This window comes from Lithobates pipiens, unplaced genomic scaffold (genome assembly GCF_037356315.1).
Source record: "Lithobates pipiens isolate NorthernLeopardFrog02 unplaced genomic scaffold, aLitPip1_a1.2 Scaffold_1, whole genome shotgun sequence".
NCBI lineage: Eukaryota > Metazoa > Chordata > Amphibia > Anura > Ranidae > Lithobates > Lithobates pipiens.
Window position 1 is genome coordinate 128,407,775 of NW_027507685.1, and position 23,842 is coordinate 128,431,616.

General features: G+C 43.7%; 1 protein-coding gene across 2 annotated transcripts in view; it reads right to left on the minus strand.

The window, feature by feature from the left end:
* Positions 1 to 876: 876 nt before the first annotated feature.
* The window catches only part of WAS (WASP actin nucleation promoting factor), a 47,602-nt gene continuing 24,636 nt past the window's right edge, over positions 877 to 23,842 (minus strand). Inside the window, exons 4-12 of one of the 2 annotated variants that reach the window (XM_077476599.1) lie at positions 21,806 to 21,902; positions 19,778 to 19,819; positions 19,651 to 19,701; positions 19,235 to 19,418; positions 17,872 to 17,914; positions 15,810 to 15,963; positions 14,752 to 15,146; positions 2,993 to 3,107; positions 877 to 1,129 (exon numbers count right to left, since the gene is read on the minus strand). In XM_077476599.1, coding sequence (XP_077332725.1) covers positions 1,074 to 1,129; positions 2,993 to 3,107; positions 14,752 to 15,146; positions 15,810 to 15,963; positions 17,872 to 17,914; positions 19,235 to 19,418; positions 19,651 to 19,701; positions 19,778 to 19,819; positions 21,806 to 21,902 — 1,137 coding nt within the window. In that variant the 3' untranslated portion in view covers positions 877 to 1,073. The remainder of the gene's footprint in view (positions 1,130 to 2,992; positions 3,108 to 14,751; positions 15,147 to 15,809; positions 15,964 to 17,871; positions 17,915 to 19,234; positions 19,419 to 19,650; positions 19,702 to 19,777; positions 19,820 to 21,805; positions 21,903 to 23,842) is intronic. The other variant, XM_077476607.1, reaches the window with a different exon arrangement.

Below are 23,842 nucleotides of genomic sequence, written 5' to 3' on the forward strand. Positions count from 1 at the left end.
AAGTCCTGCAAGCAGCATCTTTGGGGTGGTGCGGGAGCAGTGTATACACCGCTCCTTCACCGCTCCTGTCATTGAAATCATTGGGCAGTGGCACTTTGCGGGTGGTATTCAGCCACTAGCAGAGGTTAAAAGCACCCTGCTAGCATCTGAAAAGCACCACTATAACAGCAGTAAAGCACCACTAAAACTAGTGGCCAATTTCTGCTAAAGCCCCCCCCCCCCCCCGCCCCAGTGTGAAAGAAGCCTATAAGCATATACAATCTGGCCCCAGTTTCCTGAGTGTAGCTATGCAGATTTGGCCATCTCTGATGCTGATTCCTGACAGTCTGTTGCTAATGTTAATTTTGCACTGTCTGACTGGTGGAAGAGGAAAAAAAAACAAGAGGCAAATTGCAAAAAGTCTATTTGTATCTAAAAGCTATATAATATTTTATGGCAATTTATGTACTGTTTTCAGATGGATTATATTCACAATTGATAACATTTGTGCATTGTACAAATGGACCCTATCCTGAAGAAGCAGATGCGTGATAAAGGTTTATTTACACTGCTGTATATGTGATTATATCTTGGCAAAAAAAACGACTTTACACCGTGAAGGACACCTTTATAAAAATCTGTTTTTAAATTCCAATGAGGCCAACACTATTATGATATGTATATAAATATTGGTATGTTTTTATATTGTTGTTTTTCTCTGTTGTATAAACTCCTAGTGCTGCCTATAAAGCCCCATACCTTTTACCTACTAGTAGAGTTTATATATTTTTCCGGGATGACACTCCTCAATTGTCCACCAACAGAACTAATCTTCTGTTGAGGGCATTTGGATTGTACATATATGTTACTACAAATGACACATAATAATTTCTGAGGGACATTTTTCATTACTCATTTTATTTCTGTTTATTAGAAAACACTATAAAGTGTGAATCTCAGAGATTCACTCCAAGTCACTTGGCACAAAGATCTGCAAATAATATATTTAGTCATTAGAGGATGAAACTCAACATATTGAAACCCATTGTGCCATAGTTATAAGGCAGGTGATCCAGTGATGGCTTTTCATGGACTCAGTCATCCCATTCGTCATCATCATCGTCATCCCCTGGATCATCTTCATCCTCATCTAAAGATACAGAAAGCACAGAAAATTTTAAGGGAGTATGGCAATGGAAGCAAAGTAATGGAATAAAAATGCTTATTAGTTGTCAATCTCCAGACAAATTTTTTTTTTCGTTTTGGATAGAGGCGGGAGGATTAAAACCTCTGTTGGGATTTCTAATGGTTTAAGAGACATACAAGATGGCGCGGTTCCAGATGTACATTGACTTGGCAGACTACTTTCTGTTGTACTGTGCCATGTGCTTTGTTGAAGAGCGAAATAAAAACTATAAATGAAAAGAAAAGGTCTGTTGAGTTTTTATTGCTTTCTGAGACCTTGTTGTGGAGTTTCTCCCTATTTATTGTCCAAAATTGCCACCAGAACAGGAAAAAGTGGAATTCTTTGATGCTGCTCAACTCGCAGAGGGGTTCAGGTTGGTCCCTTTGGCCTTATTCACATGGGCTTATGATGTAACGTACAAAGTAACACTGCTCTCTGGGTAGCCCTGGTGCTCCGTAAAGCAGCCCATAGGCATGAATGGCTGTGTATTGTTTACTGCACAGGGCAGCCATTAGAAATGTTGGGGACTGTTACACAGCTTAAGACTACTGGCCATCCTACCAAATCCACCCACTGGCCATCCAGTCCTTTAGTGCATCCACTTTTATTTTAACACTTTTACAGCTTAATATCCTCCATTCCACGCCTTCCTCCTTCTCTAGTTTCATCTCCTCCTCCTCCAGTCCCATCTCCTCCATCCCATGTCTTTCTCCTCCTCCAGTCCCGTCTCCTCCATCCCATTGTGCTTCTTCTGTTCCATCTCCTCCATCCCATGTCTTCCTCCTTCTCCATCCCATGTCCTCCTCTTCCAGTCTCATCTCTCCCATCCCATGTCCTCCTCCAGTCCCATTTCCTCCACCCTATGTCTTCCTCCAGTCCTATCTCCTCCATGCTATGTCCTCCTCCTCCCCCAGTCTTATGTCCTCCATCTCCTCCAGTACCATTTACTCCTCCTCCTTCAGTCCCATGTCCTCCATACAATGTCTTCCTCCTCCAGTCCCATCCCACACATCTCATGTCTTCCTCTTCCAGTCCCATCTCCTCCACCCCATATCCTCCTCCAGTCCCATCCCCACCATTCCATTCCATGTCCATGTACTGACCCCTGTACATTGCCTGTTGCCCCCTGCCTTCCACCCTACTTACCCCTTATCCTCTGTTCTTTCAACTCCTATCCTATGCCCTGCTGACCTCCTGTACCCTGCCCTACTGTTCCCTGTACACTGCCCTACATCTTACATTTTCTGGCAGTGCCCCTTCCAAGACTAGACTCTGGATCCGCCCTTGGTCCCAGTGCCTGTCTGCAGGTAGGTGACTGTGTGTGATGCCTAGTACCTTCCATGCCAGCAGTAGGACGTTAATGCTGGCCAGCAGCGGGCAGAACTCCTTCTCCTTCTGAGTGATGATGAGGGTGCTCTACTCCCTCAAGCAGACCCCATGCTACCTGTGCCTCCTGCCAGTCGTCGTCGTCCTCCAGGCCACCGTCACTGTTGATTTTTGGAGAGGGGGGGCGGAGAGGGGGTTGGAGAGGTCCAGGCTTCGGGAGGTGTTGCTGCTCACCTCTTTGGGTGTCAGGGAGTTCGCTGTGCTGCTTGCCTTCCCTGCAGCTGTCCGCTCGCTGTGTGGAGATGATCCGCAAACACTATCCTGCCTGCACCCCATGATCAAAGACTGCCCTGGTTGAGACCTAGTCCCTTGGGGTGCCTACATCTGTATGGGCTGTCCACCCCCGATGGTGGCCCTGTTGCTGTATGTTCTATTCTCAGAACCCCTGCCACTCATTGTGTAGACAATGTTTCTCCAGAGAGGTATATAAGCAGGCCTTACCTGAGGAATGGATCACTTTGCTTCTTTTCTGCATGACGTGCATGAGAGCACCCACTAAGCCCTCAGAACTAGCCTGTGGGAGAGGAGAGGATGGGCCTTCCATCTGTTCTGTTACCTAATGTTATAAAGAATAATTTCAAGAAAACATGCTTAGTTAAAATGTGCCACATTAGACAGCAGCATTTAATGTCAACCTATCACAAACCTGGGAGATTTAAAATAGATATATGAGGAAAATGCATATGCATATGTTACCATCAGTGGAAACGGCAAAACTTTTGGTACATCAAGAGACGTAGGTGACTAAACTTATACCAAAGTGGCTGTTTTACATGATTTAGATGTGTTATGTTTGTGAAAAAACAGGATGTTGGATGTATTGGAACCAAAAGAACCCAGGGTTTGGGAGAAACGTGGCCAACTTGGAGAGAATTATACTATCAGCAGTGAAACTTTAGTAAAAAAAAATTAAGTAGTGATAGATCACTTAATGTTGGCCCCTTTTGCAGGTATAGCTGTGTAAAACATCACAAATAAGTGTCTATACTGTTTAAAATCCAGTAATACACTGTCTCACCCTGCTCTGCACATGCTCAGTGGCTTTCTATTTCGGCACTGTGCCTAAAATCACAGCCACGAGAGGCCAATCTGCTGACAGAATAAAATATTTTCTAAAGCCTAGGAGCATAGGCAATTTACAGCACACACTAATTTTGGTAGTATCATTATTAATGTGGAATATATGTTCCTTGCTAAAGAAAATTATTTTTTATCATGTTGCTATGGGTAAAGTTACGCTTTAAGACCTTCTGTCTACATAAGGGTCAGTTCTAAAGAATCAATGTCTGTATGATAGGGGTGCACAGATGGAAGAGTTCATCAGTGCATTATTTATAGCACATTATTAAAGTAGAAGTAAACCATCTTTGCCTCTGTTTAATCTTCAACTGCTATTGTGCTGCACATGTGATTCGTTATGACACCAGCCATTGGATGGTTTGTTAGTTTGGCTGAGAGCACAGACAATGTGCAGTTAGCATTCCCGGCATACTTTTTTTTTTGAACTGTTTAAATCCATGGGTTTACTTCCACTTTAATATTCATAGAACATCACTGGGACTGTTTTTAAAATTAAAGTGATACTAAAGTCTCTTTTTTTTTACTTTAAAAAAGCAAACATGTTATACTTACCTGCCCTGTGTAGTGGTTTTGCACAGAGCAGCCCGGATACTCCTTTTCTCAGGTCCCTCTTTGGTGCTCCTGGCCCTTCCCTCCTGTTGAGTGCCCCCACAGCAAGATCGTTGGATCAAGATGGGGCGCAAGTAAGTATTACAGGGGCTGAGGGGGGCTGCTGCACACAAGTTTTTTTATCTTAATGCATAGAATGCATTAACCACTTGCCAACCAGGCCATAGCTGAGTGACGTGGTCGCCTATTTGTGGGAGGGTGTACAATGGTTCTCTGGACCCGGGGGCATCACAGATCAGGGTAAAGGACCGGTGGCCCTTTACCACGTGATCGCTCTGTCCAATGACAGAGTGATCAGTTGTCAACAAACCAGCACATGTCCGGTTCAGCTTTCTCCTCAAATGTGATCGCTACAGTGTGTGATATTTGTAAAATATTTTGAAAACCATTTATGTGACCAAAAGTAATGGGACAATTGGCTGCTCAGCTGTTCCATGACCAAGTGTGTGTTATTCCCTCATTATCTCATTTACAAGGAGCAGATAAAAGATCCAGAGTTCATTTCATGTGTGCTATTTGCATTTGGAATCTGTTGCTGTCAACTCTCAATATGAGATTCAACGAGCTGTCACTAACAGTGAAGCAAGGCATCATTAGGCTGAAAAAACAAAAAACACCCATCAGAGAGATAGCAAAAAAATTAGGTGTGGCCAAATCAACTGTTTGGAACATCCTTAACCACTTCAGCCCCGGGAAGAATTTACCCCCTTCCTGACCAGAGCACTTTTTACGATTCGGCACTGCGTCGCTTTAACTGACAATTACCCGGTCGGGCCACGTGGCTCCCAAATAAAATTGATGTTCTTTTTTCCCCACAAATAGAGCTTTCTTTTGATGGTATTTGATCACCCCTGCAGTTTTTATTTTTTGTGCTTTAAACAAAAAAAGAGCGACAATTTTGAAAAAAAATGATTATTTTTTACTTTTTGCTATAATAAATAATCCCCAAAAATATATAAAAAATTATTTTTCCTCAGTTTAGGTCGATACGTATTTTACATATTTTTGGTAAAAAAATTGCAATAAGTGATTATTGATTGGTTTGCGTAAAAGTTATAGCGTTTACAAAATAGGGGATCGTTTTATGACATTTTTATTAAAAAAATTTTTTTAAATGGCGGCGATCAGCCATTTTTATCATGACTGCGACATTATGATGGACACATCGGACATTTTTGACACATTTTTTGGACCGTTGTCATTTATATAGCAATCATTGCTATACAAATGCACTGATTCCTGTGTAAATTATACTGGCAGTGAAGGGGCTAACCACTAGGTGGCAGTGTAGGGTTTAAGTGTGTCCTGGGGTGTGTTTCTAACTGTGGGGGGGGCGTGGCTGTGTGTGACACGTCAGTGATCTCTGCTCCGATCACAGGGAGTAGAGATCAGTGACACTGTCAATAGGCAGAAAGGGGAGATGCTTGTTTACATTAGCATCTCCCCGTTCTTCCTCCCCGCGAGTTAAACGTGGGTATCCCGTGACCCGACTCATGGAGCTTGCCGCGGGCGCATGCACGTGCTGCCACCTCAGGTACGTGATTCTGCCTGTACGAGCTCTTCTGCCGACGTATATCGGCATGAGGCAGTGGTTAAAAAGAAAGAATGCACCGGTGAGCTCAGCAACACCAAAATACCCAGAAGATGGAAAACAGTGGTGGATGACCGAAGAATTCTTTCCCTGGTGAAGAAAACACCCTTCACAACAGTTGACCAGATCAAGAACACTCTCCAGGAGGTAGGTATGTGTGTCAAAGTCAATGATCAAGAGAAGACTTCACCAAAGTGAAAACAGAGGGTTCCAACAAGATGTAAACCATTGGTGAGACTCAAAAGCAGGAAGGCCAGATTAGAGTTTGCCAAACAACATCTAAAAAAGCCTTCACAATTCTGGAACAACATCCTATGGACAGACGCGATCAAGATTGTACCAGAGTGATGGGAAGAGAAGAGTATGGAGAAAGAAAGGAACTGCTCATGATCCAAAGCATACCACCTCATCAGTGAAGCATGGTGGTGGTAGTGTCATGGCGTGGGCATGTATGGCTGCCAATGGAACTGGTTCTCTTGTATTTATTGATGATGCGACTGTTGGTAAAAGCAGCAGGATGAATTCTGAAGTGTCTCGGGCAATATTATCTGCTAATATTCAGCAAAATGCTTCAGAACTCGTTGGACGGCGCTTCAAAGTGCAGATGGACAATGACCCAAAGCATACTGCGAAAGCAACCAAAGAGTTTAAGGGAAAGAAGTGGAATGTTATGCAATGGTCAAGTCAATCACCTGACCTGAATCCAATTGAGCATGCCTTTCACTTGCTGAAGACAAAACTGAAGGGAAAATGCCCCAAGAACAAGCAGGAACTAAATAACAGTTGCAGTAAAGGCCTGGCAGAGCATCACCAGGGATGAAACCCAGCGTCTGGTGATGTCTATGCATTCCAGACTTCAGGATGTAATTGACTACAAAGGATTTGCAACCAAGTATTAAAAAGTGAAAGTTTAATGGATGATTTTTAATCTGTCCCATTACATTTGGTCCTTTAAAAAGTGGGAGGTACATATACAATCTGTTGTAATTCCTACACCGTTCACCTGATTTGGATGTAAATACCCTCAAATTAAAGCTGAAAGTCTGCAGTTAAAGCATATCTTGTTTGTTTCATTTCAAATCCATTATGTTGGTGTATAGAGCCAAAAAGATTAGAATTGTGTTGCTGTCCCAATATTTATGGACCTGACTGTACCTCCTCTATGTAGTTGGTTTTGCACAGAGCAGCGTGGATCCTCCTTTTCTCATGTCCCTCTTTTCTGCTCCTGGCCCCTCCCTCCAATCGATTGTCCCCTCAGCCAGCAGCTTGCTATGGAGGCACCTGAGCCAAGTCTGAGCTCTGTGTATCCATTCATACATTGAGCCCTGACCTGGCCCTGCCCCCTTCTCTCCTGATTGGCTGACCGATTTTGACTGACAGCTTCGGGAGCCAATGGCACCGCTGTTGTGTCTCAGCCAATCAGGAGGAGTGTCCCGGATGGCCGAGGGATTCGTGGACATTGCTGGAGAGAGAAGGGGCTCAGGGTGCAAGGGGGTGCTGGGGAGGCTGCTACACGCAATTTTTTTTATCTTAATGCATAGAATGTATTAAGATAAAAAACCTTCTGCCTTTACAACTCCTTTAAGTGCCCAGTGGGCAATGATTAAGATAAAAAAAAAACTTCTGAGTTTACAACCACTTTAAGGACTTTTTCACATGATACTGTGATAATTTATAGTCACAATGTTGTTTGTTATGTGATTATACAAATGACACTGTATTTATTTATTTGTATATATTGTATCTTGCTTGTAGCTTTGCTGGTTTTAGGGATTGGGATCGCTGCTTAGTTAAAGCATTTGTTAAGCTAAAAAAACAAAAAAAAATGATCCTGTTCACTTAAAGTATGTTATACAGCAAAGTGTTTGTGCTGTGTAATTTGGCCCTAGCTGATCCTGCCTGGCTATGTCCTCCCCTCTGTAAACTGACCATGGTTTATCATGGCTGCTGAGCCCTGACACAGTGGTCAGTTTACGTGCCTCCGTCATCCACAGCTCTCCTGTCCTCCTCTGTCCTCTCTCCCCCCTCCCTGCCTGTCTGTTCCTGTGTCAGTGCCCCCCCCCCCCCCTTGCTGCTGAAGTTACATTTAAACTTTATACCAGCCTGTCTGTCTGTTTAATAATCCTATGTGCCCCTGTGTCTGAGTTTTATAAAAATAAGCCATCCTTTACCAGTTTTCAGAGCGTTGATTGCCACTCACATGACCCGCTGCCTCTCTCCTCCTCCTCTCCGGACTGACATCAGCAGGGAATCCCTGGCCTCGCCCGCTGCAGCTCTCAGACGGGGAGAGGAGAGAGGTGACAGAACTGGTAATGAACAGCTTATTTTTTATAAAACACAGACACAGGGGCACATAGGATTATTAAACAGATAAGGTGGTATAAAGTTGATTAAATGGCTCAATTGCACGGTCATGCAACACTGTACCCAAACAAAATTTTTTTCATTTTGATGAGGCTGCAGTGACGGTCACTGATGGGCACTAATGAGGTGGCACTGATGGGCACTGATGATGAGGCACTAATATGCATCACTGATAGGTGGCACTGATCGTGGCACTGATATGCAGCCCTGATGGGCATTGGTAGGTGGCAATGATGGGCACTAATATGTGACACAGATGGGCACTGAAATGCCGCACTGATGGGCACTTATAGGTGGCACTGATGGGTGACACTGGTGGGCACTTAAGGATAGCACTGATAGATGGCTCTGATAGGCAACACTGATAAGGAGGCACTGATTGGCACCTCTAATAGCCACTGATTGGCACCTCTAATGGCCACTGATTGGCACCTCTGGTGGTCATGAGTGGGCATATCTGGTGGTCCTGGGTAGGCATCTCTGGTGGGCATTGGTAGGCAAACGACTCTTTCTGTTTATGCTGTGATCAGCTGTGATTGGACACAGCTAATCACATGGTAAAGAGCCTACGTCAGGATAGCTTAACCACTTTCCAGCGGTCATTCTGCTATATGGAATGTGGGAAGTGGTTAACGATACAATTTATGACTTTATTAGGGGTGAAAGAGCTGGAGCCAGGTTAAGTTTAATATGAAATGTCATCATTTGCATACAAATTAAGCTGCCTATATTTTGGGTGGCTCTAGGGGACCAATTTAAAATGAAGAGCAGATACCAAAATATATACCAAAAATGCATTTTATATCCCATTCATAAAATGAAGATATACCCAAAATTAATTTTATATCCCATTCATAAAATGAAGATATACCCAAAATGTATTTTATATCCCATTCATAAAATGAAGATATACCAAAAATGCATTTATATCCCATTCATAAAATGAACATTTGTAAAGCACAATGATCATTTATAAAGCAAATAATTTTCTTTTAAATAGCGGCATGGCCACGATAAGGCCACACAGCTGCTTTACAAGTGGAGCCCTAGGTCTTTGAAAATGGGTTTTTTAGTTATATCCAGAATGGGGTGTATTTGATAAAAAATATTCATATTAGCTACAGCATCTAAGAGAAAGAGAGAGAAGATGGTCCCATGAGAGACAATGGTGCAATGTGTATTGGCGGAATTACCAGGGGCGCAACAGTCGCACTTGCAATAGGGCCCTTGCATTCTGTCCCTGTTGGGAGAGCCCCAGCGGGGTTGCTATTCACACAGCTCTGAGTGTGTCTCTCATGGAACAGTAGCACAAAGCTGGCATTGACAGTTCCATCTCCCCCTCTGTTTGTCCTCTCTCGCATGGGATGTCAGATTACACAGCTCACAGCTGATCTGCTCCCCCTTCTCCCTCTCCCATCTCCTGTGTGTGCTCTGCAGAAAATGTGAGCTTGTTAGCTTCGCACTTGACTGCCCGCAGAGAACACACAGGAGAGGGGATGCGGGAGTAGGGGGAATTAGAACTATCGATGCCGGCTCTGTGCTGCTGTTCCATGAGAGACGCGCTCTCCGCTCAGAGCCATGCTGTCCTGAGAAGGAAGACGGCACTGATGGGCACTGATAGGATTCACTAATGGGCACTGATAAAAGACACTGATAGGAGGCACTGATAAGAGGTACCTATTGGCACTAATAGGAGCACTGATGAGCACTGATAGGAGGCATTGATGGGCACTGATAGGAGACATTGATGGGCACTGATGGGAGACATTGATGGGCACTGATGGGAGGCACTAATGGGCACAGATAGGCTGCACTGATAGGAGGCACTAATGTGCACTGATAGGTGGTATTGATGGGCACTGATGAGCACTAATAGGCAGAACTCATAGGCTGCATGGATGGGCACTAAGGGGCACTGATAGGCAGAACTTAGGCAGTATTGATGAGCACTGATAGATGCCACTGATGGGCAGCATTAAAGAGCGCTGATAGGTGGCACTGATGTATGTTGTTAGGCGGCATTAAAGAGCACTGATAGGTGCTGCTGATAGGCAGAATTTATGGGCACTAATAGGTGGCATTAATGGGCACTAATAGATGGCACTGATGATTGGGGCTCTGATTATCAGTGTGAACAATTTACTGACATTGTTGACAGTTAACAGCAGTCCTTTCCTCACACAGACACAGCGTGGGAGGAAAGGGCTGTGGATAACCAGCAAGTCTGTTTACATGTGATCAGCTGATTACATGGTAAAGGGCCGCTGTTTATTATTGCACGCCCTAGGTGGAATGCGGGAAGCAGGGTTTTGGGATGATGTCCATGGACACCCTGCCAAAATTGGAAGTCCGGGGAGTTTAGATAGAAGGGGGGCAGGGGGGCCCATCATGGTTTCTTGCAACAGGGCCTGGAAGGTTCTAGTTATGCCTCTGGCAATGTGTCTACACATCCATGTACTGTATACTGTACCTTCTGTTCAGGTAGAAAATGCAGAATTAGTGATATGATTGAAAAACATGTATCCTCCATGTCTCCTAAGCCATCTCTCACACATACACATCTCAATCTACTGTATAACAAAGGCAACACTGTGACATTCCTTCACAATACTTATTAGGCCCAGCGTATTGTATTGAAGTTGTGTTCATAGGAAGAAGTGACCGCATGAGACCAGGACCTCTATCAAAGAGTTTTGTTAATTCTAGAATAGATACTGTAGATAGCTAAACCTCAGCCAGCACTTATAATAATCAGATTACCTTTATGTTTATGTAGCACCCTCCTAGGTAGGTGGTAGGGATTAGATCATTTAGAATTTTGTGTTTTGATAGGAAAATGTAATTGCCTCACTGTAGTCCATGTGGCTTTATTTGATTTGGTAGGCAAAAGCATATTCTGCTCATTGTAATCAGTGAAGCTGCAATCTGCTAGTGAGGTCTGCTCAGTGTGTTCAGCTACTGCCAGTCTGGTCTATAGCTTCCTCTGTATACATGAGACTTGAGAAGTTTCTGGATAGTAGATGTGAAGCTATGCAGATGGTAGCATGAATATGGATACAGCCCCAGCTTACCCAGAGAGGCCGGCTCTGATGCCATGCTGAAAGAATGTATTTATTCAGTGAACACACTGAGCTCTAGGTCTTGTCCCAGAGTGGAGCAATCCAGCCTGAGAGGGGCATGCTGCCCTCTCAGGGACAGGCCACCATGTGGAGGCCTCAGGTAGGCGACCTTAATGGAGGAAAGAAGAGACCCTGGTGCTTAGAAGAAGCTGACTGGGGGAAGCTATCTGCCATAGATTTGGCTGGCATCACTGGAGGGCATCACTTGGAAGATTGGAAGGAGGACTCCATCTGTCCTTGAGCCTTGTGGGTACACACATTGGGAAGATCTTGGGGACCTTGTGCTCTAGCTATCCCTCTGGTGCCTAGTTATAGTCAGCTGTGGGTCTATTAACCACTACAATACAGGGCACTTTCGCCCCCTTCCTTCCCAGCCCAATTTTCAGCTTTCAGCGCTCTAGCGCTTTCAGTGACAATTGCGCGGTCATGCTACACTGTACCCAAATGAAATTGTTATCATTTTGTTCGCACAAATAGAGCTTTATTTTGGTGTTATTTATTCACGACTCCGTTTTTTTTTTTTTGCGATATAAGCGCAAAAATAGCGGAAATTTGGAAAAAAAACAATATTTTCTTTTTTCTATTTGAAAAGAAATCCAATAAAATCAAATTTTGTCAATAATTTAAGCCAAAATGTATTCTGCTACATGTTTTTGGTAAAAAAAATTCCGTTAAGTGTATAATAATTGGTTTGTGTGATCACGGACATATGTACGCAAATGATCATGTACATATGTGTGCAGGTGATCACGTACATATGTGTGCAGATAATCATTGGGACATGTGATTTTAGTGGGACATATGTGGGGGACATGTTTTTATTATTAGGGACATGTGTTTTTATTATTTGGGGACATGTATGTTTTGGGGACATGTGTGTTGTGGGGACTGTGTTTGTACTGTGTGGTGTGTTGTGTGTTTGCACTACACTGATGATCAGTGAGTAAAAACCTGTAAAAAGCAGCCCATACTCACTGATCATCAGCCGGCTGCAGCGTTCTGCTCTCCTCTCCTCAGCGGTGACTTCCGTGTGAGGAGAGGAGAGCCGATTGCCTAGCAACCGGCTGTTTGTTTACATCACATGACGGCCGTGATTGGACACGGCCGTCATGTGATCAGGAGGGCCAATCACAGAGCCCTCCTGCCGATCTGAGATGTGCCGTGTCCGGGTGACACGAGCACATCGGGATCGCGCCGCTGCGCGGGCGCGCGCGCGCGATCCCGCTACTCCTGAATGACGTTCCTGAACGTCCTATCAGGAGTAGACGGCTCCCACCCGGCCGTATATATGCATTGGCCGGGTGGGAAGTGGTTAAATGGGACACTGGTGTCCAGAAAAGCGCTGTCCAGATAGGGTCAACTAAAGAGAAAAGATTTTACTCTACTTGTTCTATTAATACTTAAAGAGGAGGGCCGTTTAAAAAAAAAAAAAAAAAAAGTCAGCAGCTGCAAACACTGCAGCTGCTGACTTAATAAACACACTTACCTGTCCAGGGCGCCCGCGATGTCGGCCGCCCGAGGCCGACCCGTCCCTCAGCTCTCGGGTCCCGGCGCCGCCATTCCCTCTAAGGGAAACAGGCAGTGGAGCCTTATGGCTTCACTGCCCGTTTCCTACTGCGCATGCGCGAGTCCCGCAGCACTTTCTGAATGGGACGCGCTGTGTTCTGGAACACACAGTTCCCAGAACACAGCGCGACCCATTACCCAGAAGACGCCGCGATGAGGAGAGAAGACAGAAGATCTCCGCGGAGGAGGAAGAGGAAGATTAGGATTATGTGCCTAGCAACAGGCATTTCTGGTAAGTAAAAAAAAAAATTTTTTTCATTTTTTTTTTTTTTTAGATTTTTTTGTAATTTTTAATATTTTTTTGTTTTCAGGGTGGCCCTCCACTTTAAAGAAGGGACTCCTTAAGTCCTAAGTCCTCAGCATACATCCATTCTTGGGGTATCCCACCACTACCCTCAACCCTATTCAAGTGCTCCAAAAATAAAAACAACAAAAACAACATCCCCTAGACCAGTCTTTGGAGAAAGAGTAAATGAGCCTGTTGTGTGTTGTGTGTCTGGCTGCAGTTCTGACATTGGGAAGACCTGGGCAAGTAATTCCTGTGGCTCCTACAGGAGTAGCACTACATTCACATAAGACAGGGCTTACTAGATTTGTGAACCACCTTTTTCGTACAAAAGAAAGTTGTCTAAGGTGTATTTAAGTGTGAGGTCTGTCTTTGCACAGAGATACTTAGTTGCCCAGCAGCTATCAAATTGGTTACAGTGGCTGTATCCATGCAACCATTGCATCCCAAATGTCATGAATGGGACTGCCTGCACAGGGATGCATGGGACATCTTTGCATCTCCGTGAGGGCAAATATGGCCCTTGTGTGGGTGTAAACTTAAATATGCCTGAGTGAATACAGCCTAAACATTAATAGTCTTCTTGCTGCAAAAAAAATATTTGTAAATTTCAAATGCAATGGTGGCAAATAACTTTGAAACTAGGCTTCCAGGTATCAGAAATAACCACGCATATTCTGTGTTAAGCTTTGATTATCTTACAGGAAAAATGCACTGAATGAATTCTGAAGGCTGCTAATGCTTAAATCACTTTGAAAGAAAATTCGAAAGATTCGCACCTACTATGAACAGCACCAAAGGGTAGTATCCCTATGGGCTACACTAGAGGCTTAGTCCACTAGGTAGCCACTGATTCTGTCATAATCCTCCACTGTGTCCAGTGTTCTGGTCATGTTGTGCTATTAGTGTGATAGAATTGTAATGTGATCCTGTCTAATGGCCAGTTAATGCTGTGCTGTCTGTAAATATCTGCAAATTTAGGAAGTACATAAAAATTCTGATGGTTACTGAATAAAGAATGTAGTGGCATAGGTCAACATATTAAATATATAAATCAAGGTGAACGAATATCTGCACTAACTAAAAAAAAAAAACAGCAGCCGGCACAGTTTGCTGATTCATCAAACAATAATATAAAGTCCAATAGTGCAGCGCTAAACAAAAGTTTTTAAATGTGATTGTCCATAAAAAAAAAAATGTGAACAAAATCAAAAGAGTTTCCTTAGAAAAGTGATGTAAATCTTCCACCAAGATTCAATGTGCATGTATAAAGCACACCACACCCCCGTGCTCTCAGTCTGCTTACCAGAATAATATGAAAACGGGCATATAATCATGCGAAGCAGGTGGTAAATAATAAACTTGGATGGCACACTCCAAACTTTATAGATGAATCATAGGGGTTACCAGGTACATCAATATCAGATGGAACATCAGAACTCACACCAGGGTATGGATTTAAACAATCACTTAGTCCAGTTCCATTTGGTCTAAGTTCCAGCTTTTGATTTTGTTCACATTTGTTTTTATATCAACATATTAAATATACTTTCTACCTGTAGCTCAATGAGAAGCCTCTCCTTACCTTGTTCAGCTGCTTCCCTTGTCTTATCTGGTCCAGAAGTGCCCCTCTACCAGAAGGGATGGAGGGCATCGCCACTGGACTTGCCACTGGACTTGCTAATCCAGGAGGTGGCGGAGGTGGAGGACCCCCACTGATCTGTGGGGATGGAACTGCCATTGGAGGTGGTGGAGGCGGGGGAGCAGGTGGATTGGGACTCACTCGAGGTGGTGGAGGTACTCTTGGTGAGCCAGAAGGTGGTGGAGGAGGAGTGACACGAGTTGGAGGAGGTGGTGGAGGAGCAGTTGACCTGTTTGGTGGAGAAGGCAAGGGACCAGTTCTACTTCTTCCTTGTGATGGTGGAGGTGGCAGTGGGGCATGGCGGGAGGGTGGAGGTGGAGGGGCAGAATCTGATATATCTGCAGAGAAAGAACATAGAATCATTAGTCTCTAACAGTGTTTTCCAAACTGTGTCCTGGTGGCCCTTTGTATGCTATTATCTGGCTCTTGGGGCACGACCCCCCCCCCCCCCAAGTCTGAAAGACAGGAAACTGGCCCTTTGTTTAGAAATTTTGGAGACCCCTGCTCTCTAAGGTATAGGCCCTTTGTATGCTATTATCTGGCTCTTGGGGCACGACCCCCCCCCCCCCCCCCAAGTCTGAAAGACAGGAAACTGGCCCTTTGTTTAGAAATTTTGGAGACCCCTGCTCTCTAAGGTATAGGATGTGAATCTATCACTTTAAACACCCTGACAGATTTAGTGCCTGTGTGGCCCTGGTAATGTGTCAAGATGACTGACAGCAGATTTGGTAAAGCATAACCGAGCAGCCTTTTTTATTTTAATTTGGTACCCCCAGCATTCCATTTATGTAACCCATCTGCTAATATCTGAAGGCGCTGTTAGAGCAGTGAATGGGTAATTGGTCATTGTAGTGGATGTACTTATGTTACTTTACACATTTAAAGCCAGGGCAGTGACAGTGGCGGATACCACCAGAGGCTGCTATTTTTTAACTTCCCCATCCCCCCCACATCCCTCCAGAAGTGGAATTTGGACTTGGACTTATGTTATTTGTTCTTACCTCCCTGTCTCATCTCCTGCTTCACAGCTTCAACTCCACCATGCTGCTCAATAAAGTCGTAGATTAGTTTGGATGTCTCTGCATCCTTCAATTGTGCTTCACTGATTCCTGCTTGAGAAAAGAGGTTCAGCAGTTCTGGATCCAGAGCATTCACCTTAAAGGAAGTAGAAATATTTGTGACTCTGAGGAGCTGTATGCTTATAAAAAGCTCACTGAACAGGGGGTGAGTAGACGAAGGAAAAGAAAAAAGGGCAATTGGCACAGTGGGTAGTTGTAGCAAGGCTCTTTATGGAGTAACTCCACTGTTGTGGAAAAAAACATTCCCCTCTGTGTGATCTATGTACTGTACATTGCAACGATTTTAACAAACTTTTTTGCAGATTCCTACCTGTTGTTATTCTAAAGAAATAGCTGCGTCTTTGTATATGCCCATGTTCAAAGTGAATCTAATGGGATGGGGTTTCATAATTATCAACCAGCTGCTGCACCTGCATGGCTCTAATGAGGAAGATTAACCACTTGCCGACCAGCGCACGACGATGTACGTCGACAGAATGGCACGGGCAGGGCGTACATGTACGTCCCTTTAAATTTGCCGCCCTGCCATCGGGAGCGCGCCGCCACCGGCGCGCTCCCGCGCTGGTCGGGACCCGTGAGTCCGGTCGCGGGACCTGCGGACTCGATCGCCGCGGGCATCCCCGCGATCGTCTCACGGAGCGGCCAAATGAAGAAATGCTGTTGTAAACAGCATTTCTTCATTCTGCCTAGCAACTAGTGACGCTGATCTCTGCTCCATGTGATTGGAGCAGAGATCAGTGTTCACTAAATGAAAGCCCAACCCCCCCACAGTTAGTAACACACCCCTAGGAACACTTAACCCCTACACTGCCACCCACTGGTTAACCCCTTCACTGCCAGTGTCATTTACACAGGAATCACTGCATTCATATAGCAGTGATTACTGTATAAATGACAATGGTCCCAAAAATGTGTCAAAAATGTCCGATGGGTCCCCCACAATGTCGCAGTCACAATAAAAATTGCTGATCGCCGCCATTACTAGTAAAAAAAAAATAATAAAAATTATTAATAAAAATGCTATAAAACTATCCCTATTTTGTAAACGCTATAACTTTTGCGCAAACCAATCAATAATCACTTATTGCGATTTTTTTAACCAAAAATATGTAAAAGAATACGTATCGGCCTAAACTGAGGGAAAAAATGTTTTTTTATATATTTTTGGGGGATATTTATTATAACAAAAAGTAAGAAATAATGTGTTTTTTTCAAAATTGTCGCTCTATTTTTGTTTATAGCGCAAAAAATAAAAACCGCAGGGGTGATCAGATACCACCAAAAGAAAGCTCTATTTGTGGGAAAAAAAGGACGTCAATTTTGTTTGGGAGCCACGTCGCACGACCGCGCAATTGTCAGTTAAAGCGACACAGTGCCGAATCGCAAAAAGTGGTCTGGTCTTTGACCAGCAAATTGGTCTGAAAGTGGTTAAAGGGTCTGCATCCCTTTAGATGTGATTTCCTATTGGGAGTATCCCACCAAAAATGATTTTTTTGTTGCAGGGGATGCCTGAAATCTGACTTGTTCCTTAGTGAAGACTTCTTGGAAAGAAGGTATAACCAATCACATAAGCAGGAAATTGTGTTTCTGGTGGGCATTCTGTACACATTCTGTGTATAGAACACTTCCAGGTAGCCATATTGCATTGGAATTTTTAATAACATTCAATTACAATATGACTTGTGTCGCAATTGTATATACTAAATTAGGTTTTTTTATTCGCATGAAAGTGGAGTTACCCTTTAAGTATGCTGCTCAGGGACAAATATGATGCTAAAGGTTGACTTCACACAATTATTTTTGTAGTGTTTGGATATAGAGGGGAATGTTTAGAAATTATTTCAAATGTATTTTATTTAAGCAAATCTATGGCTACATTTGGAAGATTTCCTCTTGCTTCCTGTGTGGGTATTTCAGTGGAAACATTATTGTGTGTTCTTATTTGTGTTATACAGGTCTATAGTGCTGTATATATAGTACTTACATCAAAACCATTATTAGGATCCCAACCAATGTGACTCACATGCCTGTAAATGTCAAACAGTTTTTATGTGATTGAGAAAAAAATAGAAAATTAGCATTAGACATAGAAGACAAAAAAACTTTTTCTGGGGTATAACAATACTCAAATACACAAACATCATTTTATTGAGAACGGGTCATTTCAGTCCAATATGTCTTTAGCTTTGCATAGAATAGGAAAGACTTAAAACAGTCCCTCAACTTGGGTTGGCAGAGGGCAGCCCCCCTCAAATACTCAGGGTCAGCCCAGCTGGGGAGGAGAGTTTTGGGTGGAAGCTGGAGATGGAGTTTTAGGCTGTTGTGGTGTTTGAGGAAGCTCCCCAGTCTGGGTGGGGGCCTTGGGCCTGGGCTCCGGTGTGGACGGGCCCTTCTCAAAACCCACAGAGGTGTCCTGGCCAGGAGACACTGGGAGCAAGGAGAGGACAGTGGGAGAACATGGTCAAACTAACCTCACTTTAAGGCTAACTACCCTTGCAGTGGGGCTTCCACTGCACTGCAAGGGTTGAATGCTGGTTTTGACCTAGAGTGCCGTTAAAAATCAGTTTTACTTACCTTATCCCTTCCTCCTTTAGGCCCCATTCACATATCGTGTAGTGGCACGGGTTCCCCTCCCGATTTTAAAAGCACGATCCACATGTGGTCCTTCGTATCGTGCATAGGACAGCCCATGCACTCGACTGAGCTGCCCTATGCACAGGAATTGTGGGTATAATCAGCACGTTTTGCAGGGATTCTCACACATTTTGTCCCAGACAATTGCGCCACGTTTAGGAAGGCATTCAGGATGAATGGGACTCAAACACACGCTTTTGCGTTTTACGGCAATTTGGAAAAGTGGGCATAATGGCGCAAATTTAGCCCACAATTTCTATTCGCCCAAATGTGAACAAGGCCTTAGGCTGGTCTCCCAAAGCTGCTTCTCTTCAGTGCTCTGTCTGTCAGTCACACTCTGACACCAACACGTGCAATGCAGAACCAGCAGTCCTTCATAGAATGGAGGGTGTGGAAAGCCTGCCCACAAACCCAGAGCGCCCGAGAGAAGAGGAGAGAGCTGGGTACTGAGGGAGCAAGGGATAACATAAGAAAAACTGCATTTTAATGGTACTCTAGACAAAAACAAGCCTTTATCCATTCAATGCGACAAAAGCTCCACTGCAATGGTAGTTTTAAACTTTCTCTGGAGTTCAGCTTTAAAGTAGTTAGACCTTGCCACTGAGCTATGCCTGAGCTCTGATAGATAAATATCTTAATTGATATGTTCTTATGATAACACTATGAATTAAACAAAAAACTTTAGTAACCAAGATGTCTACATGCATACTTACTTGAAGCCACTAGGTGCACCAATATCTGCTTTGGAGAACTTCTTCTTGCCCTTTTTGCTTTTGGACTTTTCAGAGGGAAGAGGCAGAGCCCGGTACCTGGCAGAAGTGATGTCTGGATTTTGGATGCTGATAGCAGGCATGCTGAGGCCGGGAGATGGGATTTGGGGAAGTGGACTCGGAGGACCTGGGGCGAAATGCATTATATTGTCATACATATAAAGCAGACTGCAATTTACTTAAATGGTGGGTTTCTGCTGACACTGTTGTATGTAAAGAAAGTTGTGGAGAAGACTGTAAAATTCACACAATTCATTAATCAACCTCATTCTGTAGATCAAAAATATCATTTTAAATCACACAAACTTTGCGCCACTAATCACTACATTGGCTTATTTATGTATATGTTTGCAATGTACCATTGGAGACTGATCCAGGTGGTGGCGGGAGGGGTAAGGTGCTTCTTCTTTCTGAAGGTAGCAGAGATAGAATTAATTAGGATGTAGCTGGACAATCATACAGACAATAAGCAATGCACAAACTTACCATCTAAAACTGGTGGAGGTGGTGGAAGGTTCTGGCGTTTGTCTGCAAATAGAATAGACAAAATTAGATAGTTTTCAGGGTTGCTTCGCACTGCTCTTTTCATGTAATGAAAACTTTTCAAACAGCAATGTGGAAAATACAGTCCGAGCAGTGCTGACAGATTACAGACTAGGTCTTACACCAATCAGGAGTTTTACTTTACAGTGGAATTGAATGCAAACAGTGAAGGTTGGCTATGTTATAGGGTAATTTAGAAATGTTAATTACACCTAAGCAAAGCCCTGAAAAATCTACCATTGGTCCGGAATTCCTCCTGAAAAATAGCAGTGCATTTCTTGATATGTGAAGGTGCCTAGGCACTCCTGTGCACACAGCCTCATAGTTGTATATCTGTAGTGTGAGATCACCTAAAGAACAGCTGCCTCTGTGTCCTAATCTTAGGTGATTTGGCGTGAGAGTTGGTGATATCAGTATTGTGCTCCTCATTGTTTTCTATTCTGGAGGCTCTTGCATGAGGAATTAAAGCCTTCCCTCTACCAAGATGGCCACCTCCATACAGAAACATAGTGTGGAACAAGGCATGGAAAGTCAATAAAGGGAAAAGATCTGCTGCAGGAAGCCCACAGGTAAAACTGAAGATAAGCCCTTTGCCCTCTGTCTGGCTTTTTTGGGCTTAGATTTCAGAATTCTTTACCTTCACTGAAGACTTAAAGCTTTTGTTACCCTAAATGAAAAAAAAATTAATCCTGTCCCTTTAAAGCATGAATAACATGTGCTTGTGCTGTGTTATTTGGCCTACTGTATCACCTGAAATACTTGGCTGATCCTGCCTGGTTCTGCCCTCCTCCCTGTAAACTGACCACAGTATATCATGGCTGCTGAGCTCTGACACTGTGGTCAGTTTACGTGCCTCCGCCATCCACTCTCTCCACTGTCCTCCTCTCCCCCCCCCTTCCCTACCTGCAGGCTTGTGGCAGTGCCCGTCCATCTCCTCCTGCTGCTATAATAACTTTATCATTTTCTGGCAATCCCCCTCTGTTAGATAATGCAATGTCTTCAGTGTATATGCTTTATAAAAAAAATGCATCTGTATACCTTATTTTCGAGCGCCACTCGGCTATATCGTGTCCAGTCACCGATCCCCTCTTCTCCCCCCCCCGACTGATGTCAACGGGGGGGGATTCTCGCCCCCCCCCCTGCTGTAGCTGATCAGATCGGGAGATGGAGCGGCGGCCTGTCACATGAGCGCCAAGTGAAATTAAGGTACACAGGGGCATTTTTTTAATTAAAGCATATACACTGGAGACATTGCATTATTTAACACAGGGGATTGCCAGAAAATGATGAAAGTGAGTTTATAGTCACTTTAAAGTGGTTCTAAAGTCATAATGTTTTTTTAACCTTAATGCATTCTATGCATTCTATGCATTAAGGTTAAAAAAATCTTTCAGTAGCTGTTTCTATCCCCATTTTATCCCCATTTCTCTTACATTTTCTTATCCCCCAACCAACATTCTGGCCATTCTAGGACAGAACAACATGTCCTGCTCCAGCAACTCACTGGTAGACCCCCATCACAAATGCTAGGAGGCTCCCACGTAATCAGAGCAAAGCTGCGTGAACCTGGAAGAGGCGTCTAGCTGAGGAGGACCATGATGGTTGTGCAAGACAAAGGAACAGACAGCTGATCTGTGGATCGCTGCAGGACAATGCTGGGGAGGTAAGTGTGTATTTTCAGGAGAATGCAGCATAACAGGTAAGAAAGGATGGATAGAAGAAATATAAAGGAAAGAGTAAAGTTCCTCTTTAAGGCTTGCAGCATGTTACATGAGAAAAATTTGAAGGACCAGGTTTATACAATAAGGGGATTTAGGTAAGTGTAGGAGAGGGATAATACAAAATATAGGTTTTAAAGTAGTGTTTTTCATTCCAACAGTGAGCCCATCGTAATCCTCCAAATTAAAAAAACTGTTTTTAAAGCTGTCTGTCCCCACATTTCATTGACAGGTGTCGGTCTTATCTTTGTACCTAGTCTGTGCTGCCGTTTTTGTAACTTCTCCTCCACGACAGAGTGAAATGTGTTAGCTTCTTCCTCATTTGCAAAATTAAGTCCAGCCTGGCAGTCCTGCAGATAGGATGCAAAGTGTAAAAGGTTTGTGCATTGCGACATCGAATTCAGTCTTCCCTCTGCAGGCAGACTGGGGTTGATTTAATAAAGGCAAGTTATCTGTTCACTTTTTAAGGGAAGTTGAACTTTGTGAGGGATTTGACCCTAGAACTTAGTGAATACCGTGAAATTTCACTGTGCAAATATTACCCAGTCATGTGCAAGGAAAGTAAAGCATTTTTGCTTGCATGTGATTGGATGGAAGTCAGCAGAGCGTCACCTCATTTACTAATTTCTTGGAGTCTATTTGTCCTCAATAAATCAATTCCACTGTGTCCTATAGTGACACAGGGGTAGGTGGATGGGACCACAGCCTACTTTCGGAAAACCGGGATTCTGATACACCTGGAAGTGTGTCAGATATAAAGATTTTGCTGAAAGCTGTAGCTCTTGAATAGAGATACAAGGACAGGTCAATATTATGATATTTTAACAAGGTGCAGAGTTTTTGAACAGGTTTTGTACACTGATCATGCATTGGTATGATGTTTAAAGTGTTACTAAACCCACAACAGTAAAATGCCTGCATATACAGTAAATCATGCTTGTTATACTTACTGTGGAACCCAAGGTGTTATTCCTCTGCACTGTGTAAACAGGCTGTTTGAGACTGTTTTATTTGATCCTCCCCTTCTTCCACCCCCAATCCATCTCCTGATAAAACAGAGCCGTGGGGACAAGCTGCGCATGTTCAGTTTGATGTGTATTGCTAGATAGTTGTTGTTTTTTGGGGGGGGGGGGGGAGAGTGCCTTTGATCAGAACAGGCCCAATCAGCACTGTCCATACAGAGGGACAGGGTCTTGCAGTCTCATAGGACAATCAGGGGAGAATGAAAACTCCTCTTACAAGCTTTAACCAGATACTGGTAGAAGTCACAAGACTGCACTAACTGCTCTACTGATGAGACTGCTCTAACTGCTCTACTGATGTGAAAAGGCATTTAACAGTTTACACTTACTAAAACTATTTACTAAAACCAGGGCTCAAAATTTCAAGCCCTGAGCTACTAGCCAGGCCATAAGGGTTACTCACCACCAGTTGCCCCACCCAACCCCTACCCTACCCCGCCCCTAAACACGCCCCTTTATGTATTATCTTCTGAAATTACACGTAAATGTTTTATGCAGAATTAAGTTATAAAAAAATATTAACAACAACTTCATCGGTGCCCAACAATGCAGCCTCACCTATACCCATCAATGCAGCCTACCTGTGCCCAACAATGCAGACTACCTGTGTCCATCAATGCAGCCTACCTGTGCCAAACAATGCAGTCTACCTGTGTCCATCAATGCAGCTCCCATTCAATCCAAGTGGTGATCCCCCCCCCTCCCGTTCTGAGGCAGCCCACGCTCACCAGTCATCACTTTCCCATTGCAAAATGCTTAAACTATTGCATTTCCATGTTCTGTGTACTGTGAGAGACCAGATATAGTGAATGCAGGGTAGGGTTGCCACCTCATCCCTTTAAACCCGAACATATATGAATTACACGTGTTCTGAGGCTAATTAAATGCAGACAAAGCACCGAGTTTAATTACCATCTTAATCAGCCACAGAACCCATGTAATTAATATGATTTCAATTTTAAAGGGATGAGGTGGCAATCCTAAAGCAGGATCCTGGGTTTAAGTAACACTTTAAGTGAAATAGTTTATAGTTAGCAGTGGTTTCTGTAACAAAAAGAAAGTTAATTGAAGGTATGAAATATATACTTTCAATGCAGAAAGCACTGCTCTGCCTATAACAAAATGTCTAGTCATTTGGTCATGTGACTTCTACTGCAGGGAAGGTTATGGTGTCCGTTTATGAAGCAGTGAAATCTATTCACTGCTTCATTCTCCGGCATTCACAGAGGAGATCTTTCTCCTCTGTGTGCCTGTTTATGAAGCGGAGT